Source organism: Pelophylax lessonae, assembly GCF_965119305.1.
Source record: "Pelophylax lessonae genome assembly, chromosome: 1".
Classification (NCBI taxonomy): Eukaryota; Metazoa; Chordata; class Amphibia; order Anura; family Ranidae; genus Pelophylax; species Pelophylax lessonae.
In genome coordinates this window covers 843,006,149-843,026,998 of record NC_138768.1, presented here as the reverse complement: position 1 = coordinate 843,026,998, position 20,850 = coordinate 843,006,149, and the positions used below count along the sequence as shown (strand labels likewise).

The window sequence follows — 20,850 nt, the reverse complement described above, 5'->3', positions numbered from 1 at the left end:
CATTTCTGATTAATTTCTCTTCATTGAAAAAGAAAGTGCTTTTCTTTCAAAAATAAGGACATTTTTAAGTGACCCCAAACTTAATGATATATATATATATATCATATAATTTTGGGGGGGTTCTAAATAATTGCCTAGCAAAAAATACTGATGTAAACAACATGTGTCAGAAATAGGCTTTGTCCTTAATTTGTAAATAAAAAATTTGAAGGAACCGAACAGAAAATTGTTGGCAGAACAGCAGCTGCACCTAATCAGAGTTATTGTTTGGGTTGGTGTCAGAACACAACATAAGATTTCCTTTCATTTAGCCAGCAGGCTGAACGGGGGGGGGGAGGGATTCGTTCACATGGAGCATATCAATACATAATCCCCCAAACCATACCTACGCCCCCCCCCCCCCCCCCAAAGCAAGGGTAGTGACTACCGGCATTGGGATGCACGTGTTCTGTGCATCGCTTCCCATTGAAGTCAACTGGGATACAGCAGCTACACGGGCACAGCCACTGCTCCCAATGACATCCATGTGGGTGCGGCTGCGTGTCCCCAAATTCATACTGTCTGCATTTGGGGGCTGATCACCCGCACCTGCGTGGATGTCATATTGGGAGCACTGGCTGTGCCCCTGCAGCCTCTGTGTCCCACTGACATCAATGGGACTGCCTGCACAAGGATGCATTGGACAACTTTGTGTCCCTGTGCGGTAAACACAGCCCTAGCATAGGCGTACCCATTGATAGGGCCTGTGTGAAGGAGGCTTTACTAGTTTATGGCCAACTTTAGTTTGTCTAAATCGGACTCCTGCACCCATAGGACAGCAGCTGTAAATCCCGTCCTGGCAGGACACTATCTGTTCTCACCCCCTTTTCTACTCCTCTCCTTGTCACCAACTGCCTTACGTTCGACCCTTATTTATCCAGAGTGATACTTATAGCACAACTAGTTTCCAGGAATGCTGGAGTTATAATTCACCCTTTCATTTATATCGGCCAGAGATGGCAAGCAAATTAAACAGCGTCGGGGAGTCAATCCGTCTGGACATCAAAAGCAACATAAAAAGGCCCTTTAATCCCCTTTAATTGTGACGCTAATATGTTGTCCCCATGACATCGGCACGCCGAGCCAAACACTATTATGTCAACAAACGGGAGAGGACTTACTGCTTATATCCTGGAAGAAATACGACCCGACCACTGAGAAGGTCAGCACAGAGATGGGCAGCGCACAATCCGACAGCATCTCACGCACTCTGGAGTGCAGGTAGGGACTGGAAGGTAGAAGGAGGAGGAGGTTAATTTTCTACAAGCAACTTTATAATTTTCATTGGTCCTAAAACAAAAAAAGTTATAAAAACTGTTGGAATTATTTCAACACCCCCTGCCTCCACATACTCCCTTTCCTTTGCTCTCCTGCCATTTTATTCAGTTTTTGGGCGCATGGAAAGGAAAGCCCTGTGCGAGTTCTGTGTCACTTCAAATCAGAGCTTACACTGGGTTCTCTCCCCACCTCCAGGTGACAGCGCTTGGCCAATCAACAAGCACCAGAGCTGTCACGTGGAGAAGGTTGCATGCTTCCCCGCCCATAGACATTGCTTTTTCTTCAATCTCATTTGCATGCAGACCAAGCTGTCCAGCAAAATAAGTAACAAGGAATGGAATTATCTATAGAAGACTGCAGGGGGTGTTGACAAAAGTCCGCTTTTAATCATTAGTTGAGGCTCGGTGCCTAGTTAAGGCTTGTGCGGGCCCCATGCGTTCCACATTTGCTCAGATATGGCAACCCATTCATTTGAGTGAAATTACGCACGCCCGTGGAACGGCGCCAAACTACAGTACCTAAAAATCTCTATTAGCAACACTTTAAAAGCCTTTACAGGTTACCAGTTTACAGCTACACAGGAGGTCTGAAGCTAAAAACCATTGCTCTCGCTCCGATGTTCGCAGCGATACCTCACATACAGTATCTCACGAAAGTTTCGTGTATCTCATGCGAGTACACCCCTCACATTTTGTAAATATTTTATTATATCTTTTCATGTGACAACACTGAAGAAATGACACTTTGCTGCAATGTAAAGTAGTGAGTGTACAGCTTGTATAACAGTGTAAATTTGCTGTCCTCCAAATAACTCACTCACCAACAATGTCTAAACCGCTGGCAACAAAAGTGAGTACACCCCTAAGTGAAAGTGTCCAAATTTGGCCCAATTAGCCATTTTCCCTCCCCGGTGTCATGTGACTCGTTAGTGTTACAAGATCTCAGGTGTGAATGGGGAGCAGGTGTGATAAATTTGGTGTTATCGCTCTCATTCTCTCATACTGGTCACTGGAAGTTCAACATGGCACCTCATGGAAAAGAACTCTGAGGATATGAAAAAAAAAAAAAAAAAAAAGAATTGTTCCTCTTCATAAAGACGGCCAATATTTTGTGTGGCCACCATTATTTTCCAGCACTGCCTTAACCCTCCGGGGCATGGAGTTCACCAGAGCTTTACAGGTGGCCACTGGAGTCCTCTTCCACTCCTCCATGACGACACCATGGAGCTGGTGGACGTTGGAGACCTTGCTCTCCTCCACCTTCTGTTTGAGGATGTCCCACAGATGCTCAATAGGGCTATTTAGGTCTGGAGACATGCTTGGCCAGTCCATCACCTTTACCTTCTTAAGCAAGGCAGTGGAGGTCTTGGAGGTGTGTTTGGGGTCGTTGGGTTGAAATACTGCACTGCGGCCAGTCTCTGAAGAGAGGGGATCATGCTCTGCTTCAGTATGTCACAGTACATGTTGGCATTCATGGTTCCCTTAATGAACGGTAGCTCCCCAATGCCAGCAGCACTCATGCAGCCCCAGACCATGACCATGAGTTATTTTGAGGGGACAGCAAATTTACACTGTTATACAAGCTGTACACTCACTACTTTAAATTCTAGCAAAGTGTCATTTCTTCAGTGTTGTGACATGAAAAGATAAAGTATTTACAAAAATAAGAGGGGTGTACTCAATTTTGAGAGATACTGTGTGGGGCAATCACCATTTACATATTCGTGCAGGACTTATGTATGCGTTTCACGCTTTAAATTTTTTCTTTATTTTATTCAAAATTTTTTTTATTTTATATTTTTTTAACATGCCCTTAATTTTATTTTATTTTTTTAAATCAACTTTATTGCTTTCACAAGGGATGAACAACTCCCTTGTGAAAGCATGGGCCATGACAGGTCCTCTTTATGAAGTAATCTGAGGTCCATTAGATCCCGAATCTCTCCTCTGGGCTCCAATGCAGCCGATCAAACACGGATCAGTCTGATCGGCTGCTTCCCTAGCCGGTAATAGCCAGGTTAACAAAGAGCCTAAACCAGGAGTGATGCAATCTTTGTCATTCCTGGTTTCCGGGGACACAGAGAGGGATACAGGTCCTCTCTCTGTGTAGCACTGCGGTCTCCATGCTCCCGGGCTCCGCGTTCATATGGCAGAGCCCGGAAAATGAGGTGGCAGGAGAAGCCCCTTCCGCTGCCTGTAGAAGGCTGTTCAGCGAGCATGCATCACCCCGGCATAACCACTTCAACCTGAGGACGTCATACAGATGGGAAGTGGTTAACATGTATGTGTCCATCTGAAGCTGGCAATCGATTTATTGAAATTTTGATCCATTTGTGGTCACTGCTGTTGAACAGATGTCGATCTACTGATGGACTTCTGATTAACTGCCCTGCCGGATAAAAGCCAAGCGATCAGTGGCTGCAGCACTGATCTGTAAGTTCTGACAGCTCAGGAGTCTCCCCGCTGTCAGAATACAATAGCACAGCGCTGAGGATTCCCTCATCCACATTTAATGTGTGGATGGGGGAATCGGCTCCATTTTTTTTTTTTTTTTATTGGTTATGCCACCTGGCTCAAAAAAACCTTGCATGGCCAACTTAAAGTGGTATTACACCCAAAGCCAACAATGTCATATATTGCAATGCATCATTCAATCATTAGATGTGGGGGGGTTGCATTTGATTTTTTCCCCGCCGCATTCACCTGGTGATCTGGCCAGTAACACACCTCCTATATTAGAGTGACCCCGCTCACAGTATAATCAGTTTGGAAGGAAGGGAGTGTAAGATGTATTAGCAGATTTAGGTACACTAAAAAATTGACGCCAAACTCCAGCTAACACGTTATAAGCAGATACAGCAAGAAAAGAAGAAAACTAATGTAGCCATTGCATCTAAGAATTTTCAAAAGTGATTGTAAAGTCTATTAAAAAAACAAAAAAAAGACAAACGTGTTATATACTTACCTCCCCTCTGAGCAGTTGATTTTGCACAGAGCAGCCCAGATCCTCCTCTTCTCAGGTCCCTTGTTCCTGCTCCTGGCCCCTCCCTCCTATCGAGTGCCCCCACAGCAAGAAGCTTGCTTTGGGGGCACCCAAGCTGCAGCTCCATCTGTCCATTCAGACACGGAGCTGCTGTTCAGGCCCTGCCCCTCTCTCTCCTGATCGGCTCAATGGCTTTGATTTTTGTATCTCAGCCAATAAGGTGGGAGAGTCCCAGGGCAGCCAAGGGACTCGTGGACATCACTGGACAGAGAGGGGGCACAGTTAAGTATTAGGGGCACTGGCGGGGGGGGGGGCTGCTACACACAGGTGGCTTTTTATCTTAATGCACAACTCCTTTAAGCTTCAATAAAGGTTTTCTTTGGGGTTTGAAGTAATTGTAAATGATCACCTTGTAAAACAACGCATATAGTTTAGGCTTCATGCACACGGGGCATTAAAAAAAAAAAAAAAAAATGAGCTGCCACCAGGAAAAAGCGGTTGTAAAAAAACATGCTTTTAGAAGTATTTTGCATTGGCAGTCTCCCAAATCCAATTACTACAGCTTAAAAATGCTTGACAAGGCTTAAAGCTGTATATAGCGTTAACGCGCGTTTAGTCGCGTCAGGTGTTTTTCTAGCGGTAACGCGGTTGCTCCAGAATGCACTGGCCCTGGGTTTTTTTGCAGCTTAAAAACAGGCCTTTGCCAATTACAGCTCATGAAAGCCTGTGTGCACAAACCCATAGAACAACATGAAGAGGTGTTTTTAAGCTGGAAAAAAAAAAAAAAAAAAAACACCCGATGCCCCTAGGAGCAGCTGAAAAACATCCAAACGTGTGCATGCGGCCTTATAATAGAAATTAATGTCCTGTCTGGGATTTTAACCAAGGACCCCTGTGCTGCAAGGCAGATGTGCTAACCACTGTGCTGCCCTATTTTATTCAATTTAAAAAGGCCTTTTAATGTACAGTGGATACAAAAAGTCTACACACCCCTGTTAAAATGTCAGGTTTCTGTGATGTAAAAGAAATGCGACAAAGATAAATCATTTCAGAACTTTTTCCACCTTTAATGTGACCTATAAACAGTACAACTCAATTGAAAAACAAACTGAAATCTTTTAGGTGAAGGAGGAGTAAAGATAAAAAACTAAAATAATGTGCTTGCATAAGTGTGCACACCCTCTTAGGCTGGGGATGTAGCTATGTTCAGAATTAAGCAACCACATTCAAACTCATGTAAAATAGGAGTCAGTACACACCTGACATCATTTGAAGTGCCTCCGATTAACCCCAAATAAAGTTCAGCTGTTCTAGTAGGTCTTTCCTGACATTTTCTTAGTCACATCCTACAGAAAAAGCCATGGTCTGCAGAGAGCTTCCAAAGTATCAGAGGGATCTCATTGTTAAAAGGTATCAGTCAGGAGAAGGATCCGAAATAATTTCCAAGACATTAGATAATGGAACACCAGTGAATACAGTCATCAAGTGGAGAAAATAATGGCACACCAGTTACATTACCAAGAACTGGACGTCCCTCCAAAATTGATGAATAAACTAGAAGAAAACTGGTCAGGAAGGCTGCCAAGAGATCTACAGCAACATTAAAAAGAGCTGCATGTAGTTAATTGCCCTTGTCCCTATATGCTCATCCCTACACCGTACTACTTCCTCAGTACACCTGATCTTTCCCTCTTTCTCCTCCTGCCTTTCTCTTTTACCTGCGTTTCCCTCTCCTTCTCTTCTTTCCTATCTGGTACCCCCTACTGATGACCTACTTTAATAAGCCCTCCCTAATGGCCCTGGATCATCTCACCCCCCCCCCCCATCAGAGTTTCACTCTATGCCATGAGAGGGCCCCCCCTTTTGACCCTTTCTTAACCGAATACCATACGGAAGGCCTATCCTTGTCCGGGAGGTCTCTTCCGCGGTCAGGACACAGCATGATCCCCACGGGGGTGTCTGGGCTAGGTCTGCACGATATTGGGGAAAAAAAAAAAAAACATTGCGATATTTCGTTTTCAACTATATATATCGCGATATTTCTCTGGGTGGAATGCAGAAGACGGATTAGGCAGAGTCGGGACTCACAGTTGTGGTAGGAGGTAGAAGAACACAGCCCGACATGACATCTGTCCCACATGTTCCCTCTGCCGCCCTGGAGCTAGTTCTCTTGATGGAGCGGTGAGCGCGGCACAGCGAACCAATCACGTGAGTAGCGGCACGGGGAACCAATCAGGTGTGCAGGCACGTGTGATTGGTTAGCTGTGCAGCTGCTTACGGCGCGCTGCTCACCCCTGAACGTGAGGGACGGCTGCCATCACTGAGTCCTCCTCCTCCCCCCGACTTCTCCCTGCCTAATGGTAAATATTGTGTCTTCGGCGATATGAATATTGCCCACGCCCGCAGAACGATAGTCGATATCACATTGACTATCGTTCAGCCCTAGTCTGGGCCCTGGGAGGGATCCTTCTGAACACTGCATACCCTCATTAGCCCTCTACCTGGTTACGCTGGGTCTTTCTTACAAGCTTATATCCCTTATATGTATAAAGCTCAAGGGTCTTTTATATTTTTCTCGTTACCTCTTATTGTTATGCTGCATCACGAACTAATATGCATGTTTTGTTTTTCTTGACCTTTGTATTTCATTTGTCATTATGCAGTTTGTGTTCGCCAAACCTTAATAAAATGTTTTGAAAGAAAAAGAGCTGCATGAATATCTGGCAAGTACTGGCTGTGTGGTAGATGGGACAATAATCTCCCGTATTCTTTACATTTCTGGGCTATGGGGTAGAGTGGCAAGACAGAAGCCTTTTCTTATGAAGAAAAACATCCAAGCCCGGGTAAATTTTGCAAAAACACATCTCAAGTCTCCCAAAAGCATGTGGAAAATATGTTATGGTCCGATGAAACCATGGTTGAACTTTTTGGCCATAATTCCAAAAGATATGTTTGGCGCAAAAACAACACTGCACATTACCAAAAGAACACCATACCCACTGTGAAGCATAGTGGTGGCAGCATCATGCTTTGGGGCTGTTTTTCTTCAGCTGGCCATACACTAGCCAAAAAATCGTTCAAACTCTATTCTCGAAAAACGAAAAATCGGGCGCGAGAGCAGATGATCGTGCCATCATGTAATGACCGAATTTCGAATGGTAAAACGTTCAATGGACATAAATGAATCAGTTTTTTCTTCAGTTTGTCACATATGCCTAATGCAAACAGTTCAGGCGAGAAACACATTAACCTTTCAATTTATCATTCGTTCGGCAGAATTTTCCAAACTGTTCCTTCGATTTATCGGCTCCCAAAACTTAAAACAGATTTTCTATTTGTGCCCATTAACTGGACGAAAAAACGAACAAACGGACCAAAATGACAGATTTTCGAATGATTTTTCAGCTAGTGTATGGCCAGCATTAGTCAAGGTAGAAGGAATTATGAACAGTTCCAAATACCAGTCAATATTGGCAAAAACCTTCAGGCTTCTGCTAAAAGAGGAACTTCATCTTTCAGCATGACAACGACCCAAAGTATACATCCAAATCAACAAAAGGGGGGCTTCACCAGAAGAAGATTAAAGTTTTGGAATGGCCCAACCAGATCCCAGACCTGAATCCAATTGAAAACCTGTGGGGTGATCTGAAGAGGGCTGTGCACAGGAGATGCCCTCGAAATCTGACAGATTTGGAGTGTTTTTGCAAAGAAGAGTGGCCAAATATTGCCAAGCCAAGATGTGCCATGCTGATAGACTCATACCCAAACTGTGCTGTAATCACATCAAAAGGTGCTTCAACAGAGTATTAGTTTAGGGGGTACACCTTAACTTTTTATTTTTAATTACTACCACCTAAAAGATTTCAGTTGTTTGTTCAACTAAGTTCAACAGTTTATAGGTCACATTAAAAAGGTGGAAAAAGTTCTGAAATTATTTATCTTCGTCTCATTTTTTACATCACAGGAACCTGACATTTTAACAGGGGTGTGTAGACTTTTTAGATCCACTGTATGTAACAAACTTAGATTGGAAGGTTTTCTTTTTTTGTAACTTGGTAACAAAGGTGGGGTTTCTCTTGGAACACACTGGGGGGCTGGGCCATCACACACAATAATTTAGAAGTGGAAAAAAACCTCTGTGTTTTCATCTCACCTCTTCTTGAACTGGTAGAGGGTGTGACCCAGCCAGAGAGTCCCAAACATCAACATGAGACTGAGGACGGCAGACTCCTTGCCATGCTGGGCATCGTCGTGGTCCAGGCTCTGATTGTGCAGGATGGAGTTATTAAAAGTGGAGTTATTAAAAGTGGAGTTATAGAAGATATCAGACGTCAGGCTCGTGTTCAGCAAGGTCTCATGGGATGCTTTATAATCATGGAGATAGGAATCGGGGGCTTCCAGATAATACTTTCTGAAAACTGCAAGACAAAATAAGAAATAAAGTGAAGTATTGTTCCTAAAATGCAATAAATGTAAACATTTAATTGTTTCAGGTTCTTTAGTGGAAACAAATTACAACAATTGTAAAATGAAGGCAACTTGGTGCGTAGGTAATAAGGTTCTATACATGGAAGGATGATGAGAGTTCCATTCCTCATGAGACCCCTTAGAAAAAAAAAAAGAAAAAAAAACACTAAAAATAAAAAATAAATAAAAAAGCGATATTATGCTTGCAAGCAACATTTGTAAGACTCTTAGGCCTCTTTCACACGGGCGATCCGATCCACCTGTCAGATTTTCAGGCGGATCTAATCGGATTCTCCTATGGGGGAGCGGGTGTCACCGGAGACATCTCCGATGACACCCGCTGCTATCCGATCCTGTCTGTGAAATCCAGACGCATGAAAACCCTATTTTCCATCCGTCTGGAAGATCGGATGAGAACAGACAGGTGGTCCGTTCTCATCCGATCTCCCCATAGAGGACAGCAGGGATCTGACACCTCTGTCTCTGCACACAGAGCGGAGACGGAGCTGTCATCCGCCTGCTCAGCGGGGATCAGTGGATCGATCCCCCGCTGAGCAGAATGGACTCCGTCGGGTGGTGCGCCCATGTAAAAGGGGCCTTATGTGTACAGCAACGACCAATGGACTGCCTGCCATACAGCTCAGCCTTGGCAAATAAAGAGAAGGTGACCGCACTCCAGGATGCAAAGAAAAGTGTTTTATTCCATAAAAACATCTAACATTGAAAAATATGTTCACAACATCAGACCGAGGAAGGCATGGTAGATGCGTTTCACTAATTGCTTCGCTTAGTCATAATCACATCTTAATCAGGTTAGGACTAAGCGAAGCAATTTGTGAAACGCGTCAACCATGCCTTCCTTTGTCTGTGTCACGATGTTGTGAACATATTTTTCAATGTTGGATGTTTTTTACAGAATAAAACCCTTTTCTTTGCATCCTTGAGTGCGGTCACCACCTCTCTTCTTTGGATTACATAGTCAGACCACAGATTGTACCAGCACCCGGTCATCAAAGAGGGGATTGCTTTCACCTGGGGCGGTGGTGTTCTTTCCCTTTCTTGCAGCCGTGTAAAATACACTATATTGTCCTATATTGTATTGAGTTGGCCAACCCTTTGCAGCTATAACAGCTTCAACTCTTCTGGGAAGGCTGTCCACAAGGTTTAGGAGTGTGTCTAGGGGAATGTTTGACCATTCTTCCAGAAGCGCATGTGTGAGGTCAGGCACTGATGTTGGATAAGAAGGCCTGGCTCGCAGTCTCCGCGCTAATCCATCCCAAAGATGTTCTATCAGGTGCAGGCCAGTCAAGTTCCTCCACCCCAAACTTGTTCATCTATGTCTTTATAAACTTTGCTTTGTGCACTGGTGTGCAGTCATGTTGGAACAGGAAGGGGTCATCCCCAAACTGTTCCCACAAAGTTGGGAGCATGAAACTGTCCAAAATGTCTTGGTTTGCGGACGCTGTAAGGGTTGCCCTTCACTGGAACTAAGGGGCCAAGCCCAACCCCTGAAAAACAACCCCACACCATAATCCCCCCTCCTCCACCAAATTATTTGGACGAGTGCACAAAGCAAGTGCCATAAAGACACGGATGAGTGGGTTTGGGGTGGAGGAACTTGACTGGCCTGCACAGAGTCCTGACCTCAACCTGATAGAACACCTTTGGAAATAATAAGTGCGCAGACTGCGAGCCAGGCCTTCTCTCCAACGTCAGTGCCTTACCCCACAAATGCGCTTCTGGAAGAATGGTCAAATATTTTCATTGACACTTTTAAACCTTGTGGACAGCCTTCCCAGAAGAGTTGAAACTGTTATAGCTGCAAAGAGTGGGCCAACTCAATAATGAACCCCGCAGATGTCCCAATACTTTTGACAATATATTATTCATTCCTAAGGATAGGGGGCTTCATCATTATACTTGGGCTGTGCCGGATATGTTAACACAGGTAGTCAACTGTTGCTACAGCATAGCCTTAAGCTAAAGTTCCACTGTTACTTAGGGTGCATTTACATTTGCTTCAAAATGTGGCATTGGACATTAAAGTGGAAGTATAATCCGCTTTTTAACTTTTACCTACAAGTAAGCCTATAATAAGGCTTACCTGTAGGTAAAATTAATATCTCCTAAACCTGCGCGGTTTAGGAGATATTCACCCTGCATGCAGCCACTGACATCAGCGGCGCATGCGCCCTGAAGGTCCGGCTCCTTGCCGAAAAGTGAACTGCCGTGCGGGAGTGATGTCACTGCGGCTCCGGGCCCCTCACAACGCCAGAGCCACCGAACACAGAAGAGACGCCGAGGGAACATGACCGCTCCTTTAGCGGTGTCCTGGAGACCGTGTGGGGGCTTTGTTCTAAGGTAAGTATTTCATAATGTGCTATTATGCGATGCATACTAGCACATTATGCCATTGTCTTGCAGGGTTTTTTTTTTTTTGTACTCAGGGGATACTACTGCTTTAAAGCACTCTGAATGCCATCAAAGCACCTGTCACTAAATAAAATTGTTACCTTACAAACACGTGTTTGCTTCACTTCGAAAATTCTACTCCATATCGCTTTCTTGGTGCTTCACCACATCTCCAAAGCCTTCGCAGAAGTCTATGACAATGATCACTTACAGCACCCAAAGCTTATGATGGGCTTTTATTTGGCTTTTTGCTATACAGTAGAGGTTTTGCAAGTAAGCGATATCCCAGTATTCACTGGGAAACCAACAAGTGAACTGCAAAAGATTTCATCAGCAGTCGCTTCCGGTTCATATATATATATTCTGGGAGTGTCTGGTGCAGACATCAAATCTGGTGTGCAGCATTAAGCTACAGGAAGGTAAGTGGGGTCCGGACTGGAGCAGAGCAATTAGCAGACGGCACACATACAGTGGGTACGGAAAGTATTCAGACCCCCTTAAATTTTTCACTCTTTGTTATATTGCAGCCATTTGCTAAAATCATTTAAGTTCATTCTTCTTCCTCATGAATGTACACATAGCACCCCATACTGACAGAAAAACACAGCATTGTTGACATTGTTGCAGATTTATTAAAAAAGAAAAACTGAAATAACACATGGTCCTAAGTATTCAGACCCTTTGCTCAGTATTTAGTAGAAGCCCCCTTTTGATCTAATACAGCCAGGAGTCTTTTTGGGAAAGATGCAACAAGTCTTTCACACCTGGATTTGGGGATCCTCTGCCATTCCTCCTTGCAGATCCTCTCCAGTTCTGTCAGGTTGGATGGTAAACGTTGGTGGACAGCCATTTTTAGGTCTCTCCAGAGATGCTCAATTGGGTTTAAGTCAGGGCTCTGGCTGGGCCATTCAAGAACAGTCACGGAGTTGTTGTGAAGCCACTCCTTCGTTATTTTAGCTGTGTGCTTAGGGTCATTGTCTTGTTGGAAGGTAAACCTTCGGCCCAGTCTGAGGTCCAGAGCACTCTGGAGAAGGTTTTTGTCCAGGATATCCCTGTACTTGGCCGCATTCATCTTTCCCTCAATTGCAACCAGTCGTCCTGTCCCTGCAGCTGAAAAACACCCCCACAGCATGATGCTGACACCACCATGCTTCACTGTTGGGACTGTATTGGACAGGCGATGAGCAGTGCCTGGTTTTCTCCACACATACCGCTTAGAATTAAGGCCAAAAAGTTCTATTTTGGTCTCATCAGACCAGAGAATCTTATTTCTCACCATCTTGGAGTCCTTCAGGTGTTTTTTAGCAAACTCCATGCGGGCTTTCATGTGTCTTACACTGAGGAGAGGCTTCCGTCGGGCCACTCTGCCATAAAGCCCCGACTGGTGGAGGGCTGCAGTGATGGTTGACTTTCTACAACTTTCTCCCATCTCCTGACTGCATCTCTGGAGCTCAGCCACAGTGATCTTTGGGTTCTTCTTTACCTCTCTCACCAAGGCTCTTCTCCCCCGATAGCTCAGTTTGGCCGGACGGCAAGCTCTAGGAAGGGTTCTGGTCGTCCCAAACGTCTTCCATTTGAGGATTATGGAGGCCACTGTGCTCTTAGGAACCTTAAGTGCAGCAGAAATCTTTTTGTAACCTTGGCCAGATCTGTGCCTTGCCACAATTCTGTCTCTGAGCTCTTCAGGCAGTTCCTTTGACCTCATGATTCTCATTTGCTCTGACATGCACTGTGATCTGGAAGGTCTTATATAGACAGGTGTGTGGCTTTCCTAATCAAGTCCAATCAGTATAATCAAACACAGCTGGACTCAAATGAAGGTGTAGAACCATCTCAAGGATGATCAGAAGAAATGGAAAGCACCTGAGTTAAATATATGAGTGTCACAGCAAAGGGTCTGAATACTTAGGACCATGTGATATTTCAGTTTTTCTTTTTTAATAAATCTGCAACAATGTCAACAATTCTGTGTTTTTCTGTCAGTATGGGGAGCTATGTGTACATTCATGAGGAAGAAGAATGAACTTATATGATTTTAGCAAATGGCTGCAATATAACAAAGAGTGAAAAATTTAAGGGGGTCTGAATACTTTCCGTACCCACTGTAGTGTGAGAACGCTATAGCAGAAGGTGAATGGGACTGGCGAGTGAGGACTGAATGGCAGAGCTGTGGACTGGAGCAGGAAAAACTAGCTAAAGTCACACATGGTGCGCAGGATAGGAGCAATATAGCAGGAGGTGAGCGGGGACCGGGGGGGGGGGGGGGGGGGGGAGAATCAGAAAACCAGAGGAGCAGCTGGGGGTTACTACTGAGCGGGGGATCTGAAGAGCTAGGGATACTACCAAGCAGGGGATCTGCTGAATGAGGGTACTAAAACTGGGGATCTGCTTAGCAGGGGTACTAATGAGCTGGGATTCTACTGGGTGTTTTTAAAACAAATCGCAAACTAACAAACACACGACATTTGCCAAGCTTCATTAAAGTTTTAAAGAAGAACCACCGAAGCATCAGTGAAGCACTACCGAAGCATCAAAGTGATAAAAAATGTCATATGGGTACGATGTTGCATGACCGCGCAATTGTCATTCAAAGTGTGACAGCGCTGAAAGCTGGTCTGGGCAGGAAAGGGGTAAAAGTGCCTAGTGAGCAAGTGGTTAAAGTGAAAATGTAACCAAAAGGCAGGACTTGTATTGCAGACAAGACATGCTATGCATTTCCTGCATTAAAGTTCCTTGTCTGCACATATGCTCTATACACTGAGCTGTAGTGTAGCTGTATGCGCAGCTCAGTGTACAAATTTCAGCAATACCGAAATGAATGAACTTCAGCCTGGACTGGCTCTGCGACATCAGCTGACAGCGGGCTTCAGCCTGCAGTTGGCTGAAAACAGCTGACAGAACATATGAACGAGCTTTGGCTGTACTTATCCTTTAATGAGTGCTCAATAGTAATTTCACATAATTTAGCTCTTCTGTTCACTTTTTCCGTTTGACGAAACACATTTTGCCAGGAAAGGACATAGTCAGGGGGACTGCTAGCCAGTTCACTGACGAAACGCATTGGGTACAGCCAGGACGTCATCACGCACGGTGCTGTGCTGGAGAGAGTATGCTGTGAGGAACTGCTTGTTTTGAATGACTGCGGTTTAAGAATCTGACCTGTAATTGTAGATTACATTTTAATAAAAGTGAATTTTTCAAAATATTACATTAAGGTCTGCACTAGCAATCCCTTTGTTGGTTGCTGGTACCATTCATCCTTGATGGAATGTGATATTGGCTCTGTGTACTGTCTAGTTATAAAGCGCTACTGACCATTTAACTCTTAATGGTCCACAGTATCCGGTAAGAGGTTTGTTGTCTTATTTTACACATGTGGATTTGGAATACACGTGTGTGGCGGGATTACAACATTGTAAGGTTGAAGTTTATTCACATTAAAAAAGGAATAACTTTTGGAACTTTCTTGGATCTACGTATATGTACGTATACTATCACTATGTGGTTTTATATGGATGTTATGGTCCCTTTTTGGAACTTCGCATTTTCTATACATTTGGCTCATTTATGAATGTATGTATAGATTTTAATTACTGCACAATTTGCACCTAATGTATGGTAATATCTGAATATATGCATCTATAATCTATGTGGAGGTTGAGATAGTGCTGCACTTTATATTTGAACATTCTATGAGAAGCCCAGTTTCAGAAGCCTTAGAAATAGTTTATGGCATTCAGAGGGGTTACAGGTGACCCAACCGAGAGCCTGTGGACTGCTGGCACTCTCCATCCACTGAAAACAGGATGTTTCTCCTGCTTCTTCCTTTCATCTTTTTTAGAATGTTGAAAAGCCAGGAAGGTTTATTTGTTCTCCATTCGGAAATGTCAGTAAGTGGAGCGGAGGAGAACAGGTGTCAGAGTGCTGAGCCCGTGTCGTGCGTAGTGACCTCTCACGCCGGCTGGATCCAGATGTTTCAATAGAGCTTCCTGAGAGCCGCAGCTGTCCCTCGTCACCCCCTGAGACACAGGAGGCCGAGATATGCTAACTGGTGTGGAAACGTCTAACCCGCGGTGTCATCCAGAAATAAACATCTCGTATGTTGTGCTATGCATTGCAAGCACCTCTGATTGATGGCGTATCTCAGGTGTACATACAGAGTATGAGGCGCCTACGTCACATCATGCCACACTTTGTTTCAGGTTTAGTGGTCCTTCAATCAGAAGTTGGTGAATCGGAAATAAAAATAAGCCTTGTTGGGTAAAATAGAGGTAATTCTTGCAAATTTTCATGCAACAAGTCACCCTTCAAAGAGGTCACTCCTCCAGTCTGACCTGTCCTGCACAGGTTATAAGCCCAGCAACTTGCAAAGCAGGACTATAATGACAAAGGCAAAGACACAGCTGCAGAAAACACATAGGTATTTTATATGGTGTAGATCCAGGTTTGTAGTTACCTCATTTCAATTGCAGGAAAATTTTGACGCATTTATATTTGCCTACTGTGGATGCTGATGAACATTGCTGATTATGACAGAAAAGGCTGCTTGTTTTGGGTCAGTGGTATCCAAACTGCGGCCCGGGGGCTGGATGTAGCCCTTTGGCTTGCCTTATCCGGCCCTTGGGACACCATTTTAACAGCTGACACCAATGATGGGGCACCATTTTCCCTACTGACACCACTGGGCACTATTCTTTATATCGATCCCAACAATGGGACACTATTTTTCCTATTAAAAACCAATGATGGGGCACCATTTTCCCTACTGACACCATCAATGGGGCACTATTCTTTATATAGACACCAACAATGGGACACTATTTTTCCTATTAAAAACCAATGATGGGGCACCATTTTCCCTACTGACACCATCAATAGGGCACTATTCTTTATATAGACACCAACAATGGGACACTATTTTTCCTATTAAAACCAATGATGGGGCACGGATTCTGGGGCATTTTTTACTCCCACTGGCCACAGTCTGCCCCCCCCCCCCCCCAAAGCCTCAAGGACAGCAAACTAACCCTTTACTTACAAAGTTTGCAGACCCCTGCACTATATACTTTTATTTGCCTACACATACTGTATATTGGTCCTAAAGAAATCCTCAACAATATTTTGGTAAGGTGTGGAATTCAAACGATGTCCAGTTGGTATTATGGACCTATTTTGTGCCAAGTCAACATTCCTCACTCCACCACCACCGACACAAGATGGATGGATGGATGAATGTGAGGTGTACGCTCAGTTATGACCCTACTGTGTCCATTTTGTATCAGTTTTCCAGCTGTACAGTGTAGGTTCATTTTCTCATTATTAGTTGACATTCCCGTGCTGAAGGTCACTTTCAAAGTACAACATCCATTGTGTTTCTGTGCATCGTTATTGTCAACAAAGTTCTCACTTCAAATTTGAATTTCTGTGTTCTGTTCCCTAAGGAATAATGCGCATGTAGTGCTTTGTCCCATCTTCCTAGTTGCTAATGAAGGCCAGCTGTGAGGTCAGGCGGGGCACCTCTCCTCCCTCTACAACCATCCAACAACACAGCTGGCAAGGAGACAGTTGCTTTGCCAGATGGAACTTTTCAGCAACTCCAAGGGGAGAGGGGGGGGGGGGGAGTGGAATTTAGAAAGGATGCTTGTTAGCTAAAATGTTCCAAGCTAACAAGCACGTGCTTGGAGATGGAGAAACGCGCCATCTGTCAAAGCAGCCACCTTCTTGCACGCTGCGTTCTTGGACAACGAAGGAGGGAGTAGGGGTGCCCTGTCTGATCGCACAGCTAGCCTTAGGCAAGTGCAACTTTGCCCCCAGGGAACAGAGCACATTATTACAAAATGAAAGGGAGACTTCTTCCAATTCAACTTTCAGTTTAAATCAGCTAAATACATGCTAAATAGGGATGCACCGATCCGATATTCGGATCGGAAATCGGCCCCGATCCAGACAAAATAGCTGGATCGGAGATCGGTAGAGTTCAGCCGTCCCACGGGCCGATCCGGTTTTTGCTGAGTAACGGCTCAGCCATCCCTTACTAGGTGCAGTACTAGTATGGGATGGGAGCCGCTACTTCCTGTATAGGTCCGGCTCGCAGGCGGAGTGATATCAGATGCACTCCGCCTGTGAATGGAGGAACCACACACATGAAGCAGCGGCTTTGCAGTCGCTTGCTTTGTGTGTGCCGGATAGGTGCATCCCTAATGCTAAATGCATGAAATCAATAGGTATGAAAGAAAAACTCACAGCATGTTTCTTTAGAAAGCAGCCACAGCCCCAGTAGAAAAGCCTGTCCTTTGGTACATAGGCTGCGACTAATTTCTAAAGAAAACGTCCCTTCCTGCTTTCCAAAGGATGCATCTCTTCCTGCTGCATCTTTCATCCTTCCACATATCTGATGGTGCACCATATTACTCATCAAAAACTCTCCAAAAGGTTTTCCTTTCAGACTGCTGCTTGGGAGGACAGCAGAGGAGGGTTTGTGTGCGACACAACACAGCAGAAACACTAATACCTTCAGACACAAGCCAAAGAGCACACTTTTTCGTGTCCAGTCAAAAAAAAAAAAAAGGGATAGCTGGTGTATAACTATTCACATTTCAAGCAATTACCTAACCTGCATTGCAAAGCGGAAGAGCAGGCAAATGTGTGTCTAAAGACAACCCAAAGGTTCTGCAATTTTCTTTGCTTCCACCACGGGTGGATTTCCTGACCGTGTTTGATGGGGAAATCCCTCCCGCAGGGCTATCATGTTATGCCGACGAAGAACCTTCCCTGCTGGCAGATGATTACTGCTGGCTGCTGTAGCCACCAGCAGTAAATGCTTGCAAAAAAAAAATCCAACAGGCTGGTTGTACTAAACTTGATCGATGGATCAACTTCAGTGCAACCAGCCTGCCCATAGATGGATCAAATCGTGGCCACCTATGGCCGGCTTAAAGCAGCCCAGGACCAGATTCCCGCAGCCACACATGGGATGTGGGGGGATTGTCTTCCCCACTAAGCCTATGTATTCTGATAGCATTAAGACTTTCCCTGCCATTAGAATACACTGATCAAGGGGGGAAATCTGACAGACTGGTTGTTCATCCAGCCTGCCCATACATGGATCAAAATTCGCTTGGTCCCTGCTGAACTGTCCAAATTTCGATCCATGTAAAGCTGGCTTTAAAAAAAAAAAAAAAAAAAAGAAGTCACATAGTTGGTTTATGGGGAATTTCAGAATTGTGTAAAGAACGAGAATCCAAAAAAAGAACAAGGATTGAAAGAAGAAACAAGAAACTCAACAGCTCATATGACTCCCATTGCTGCCAGTCAGCTCCTCATAAAACTTCAGTCTAAGAATGTTCTTTCGAGTTCAATCCTCACACCCCCCCCCCCCCCCCCCCGTACATCCCACATATGATACCACGATCAACTAAGATTAAAATTCCCCATGTATAAAAAGTGATGAGCTCTGACTATTAATATTGCCATTTATTACCAGGCTGGTGTGACATGGTGTGGATCTAAGAAGGGACCTAAATGCTAGGATACATGAACACAAGGTACAAGTCACTTACTTTTTATAATCCCTTTAAGTGCATCCAGCACAAATGTAATAGATATAAAAAGTGCTATGATTTCCTCTGTGGACCTGAAAAGAAAGAAAGACAAAATTAAACAAAAAAATAAAAAAATAAATAAAAACTGAGATTTAGGTGATTTTATACATTTCCAGCAGGTGGGAGCCAGCTCTTTGAAAGTCCAGCATGCCGGAGGTGTCACATGGGCTTCCAGGTCGTGTGATCAAGGTGATTGGCTGTCACCGTAATCATGCGATTGAGAGCCAGTTCCACTGGCTCCTTATCGTACACAGTGACCAAGAGTTGTTGGTGACAGCGCGATTGCAGTGCTGGGGGCACTGTGACTCTGCACATAACAGCGGCACCAGTTGTATATATACAGTATGTGGCAGCCCAACATTAACTTTAAATATTGGTGTAGCATGATGCAAAAGGTAGAGTGATAAATGGTTACAAAATGGGACCCCCACTGTCAAACTGACCCCCTGGACCACCCCTTTGGACAGCATGCAGAGGTTCTGACATAACCATGTCATTCATTCACAGATCTGCAAGTTAATGAACTACATGTCCCGTCTGCCACCATGGCAGAGGGAATTGCAGTTCTCAGTGGAAAAGCAGTACGGTAACTAGCACACCCATAGTCAAATGACATTATCCTCAGCTCTAACTGAAAGCCCATACCTACGGACACAGAGCTGGGGGAAGAGTCTGCAGGAGCCTCGCATTATACCCACCATCCAATGATGGGGTTGCAATGCTTTGCAGGCTGGTTTACTAAAAAAATAATGACTGCACTTTTTATTCCTACAAACGTATGTACACGTGTTATTTTTATTATAAAGGGTGGACTTGGCCTTTGAATACCAGCATCCTGATGCCACATATATGCATACAGCCAGTGTTAAAGGGTTAATGATGTTTATAACACCTTTACTGTTTGATTTTTCTATTAAATCCAAATTTATAAAAAAAAATATGGATTTCCCAACAGGAAAAGAGATTTCAAGCAGAACTATAGGCAAAACTTTGAATTATTTTTTTTTATAATTTAGATAATTTAGAGTAAGGGGGGGGGGTTATAAACCCATCAGGTTTTTTTTGTCAACTGTGTCCCAATGGGAAGAATTCCCATCACTTCCTGTTCCATAGCCAAAACAGGAAGTGAGGAATTCCCTGCAAACTAAGGAAATATCTTGGGGTTCCCCAGGTCACTGGAACTAGTGTCCTCATTGGAAGATTTCTCTTCTATTCCTGTTGTGGCGGTATATGGTGGTTATCAATGTACAGTGCCTTGAAAAAGTATTCATACCCCTTGAAATTTTCCACATTGTATCATGTTCCAACCAAAAACTTAAATCTATTATTGGGATTTTATGCGATAGGTTCGCTATCACTGGTCTATGGCACACGTGCCACAGTTGGCACATAGAGCCCTCTCTGTGGGCACATGAGCTAAGTTGTCAGATCGCTACCGCCCCCCCCCCAGCTGAACCTCGGGGGGGGGGGGGCATGTGTGGGGCCCATCGGATGGCATCGGTGCCAGATAGAGCCTCCCTTCTGGGGCGTTCTGCTCGTGGACTGGTAGAGCCACGCACGTGCGCCAGTGGACTTGGAGCGCATGGACTGTCAGGGAGGCTCCATGCCCTCCAGGCACGGTTGGTCCCAGAGCTGCCTCCCTGCATGTGTGGTATTACCCTGAGCCGCACATGTGCGCGGGCATTCAGCACCATATTTAGGTCCCCAGGCAGGTTGTATCCCCATTGCTTTGCCCTGGAGGACACCATTGGGACATCAGTAGAATTTTACCAACAGGTAATTACCATCTCCATCTTGGATGTAGGGCCCCATGGTCAACATACATAGTACACTGACTGCTTGATTCATGAAATGCACCAACACTCATAATGAAAAACACCATTACTGTCAATGGCCCCACCCACACCTGAGTGTTTCGTCGCTTGAAAAAGCACAAAAAGATTTTTTTTTTGGGCAGAATCATAAGTTTTTAGTTCCTTTGTGCTCATTCAGAGGGATGATCAGTCCCATCCTCTGTACAGAGCTGCTGGCAGGTTTAGTTCAGTGTTGGCACTTCAAAATAAATACGTTG

The 20,850-nt window shown here is 44.5% G+C and overlaps 1 protein-coding gene across 7 annotated transcripts in view; it reads right to left on the bottom strand.

Moving 5' to 3' along the window:
• Positions 1–20,850, bottom strand: part of SLC4A11 (solute carrier family 4 member 11) — a 283,124-nt gene that overhangs the window by 35,216 nt on the left and 227,058 nt on the right. For all 7 annotated transcript variants that reach the window (XM_082263398.1, XM_082263400.1, XM_082263403.1 and 4 more), the window contains 3 exons: positions 18,738–18,811; positions 8,453–8,717; positions 1,161–1,267 (listed from right to left, as the gene is read on the bottom strand). In XM_082263398.1, coding sequence (XP_082119524.1) covers positions 1,161–1,267; positions 8,453–8,717; positions 18,738–18,811 — 446 coding nt within the window. The remainder of the gene's footprint in view (positions 1–1,160; positions 1,268–8,452; positions 8,718–18,737; positions 18,812–20,850) is intronic.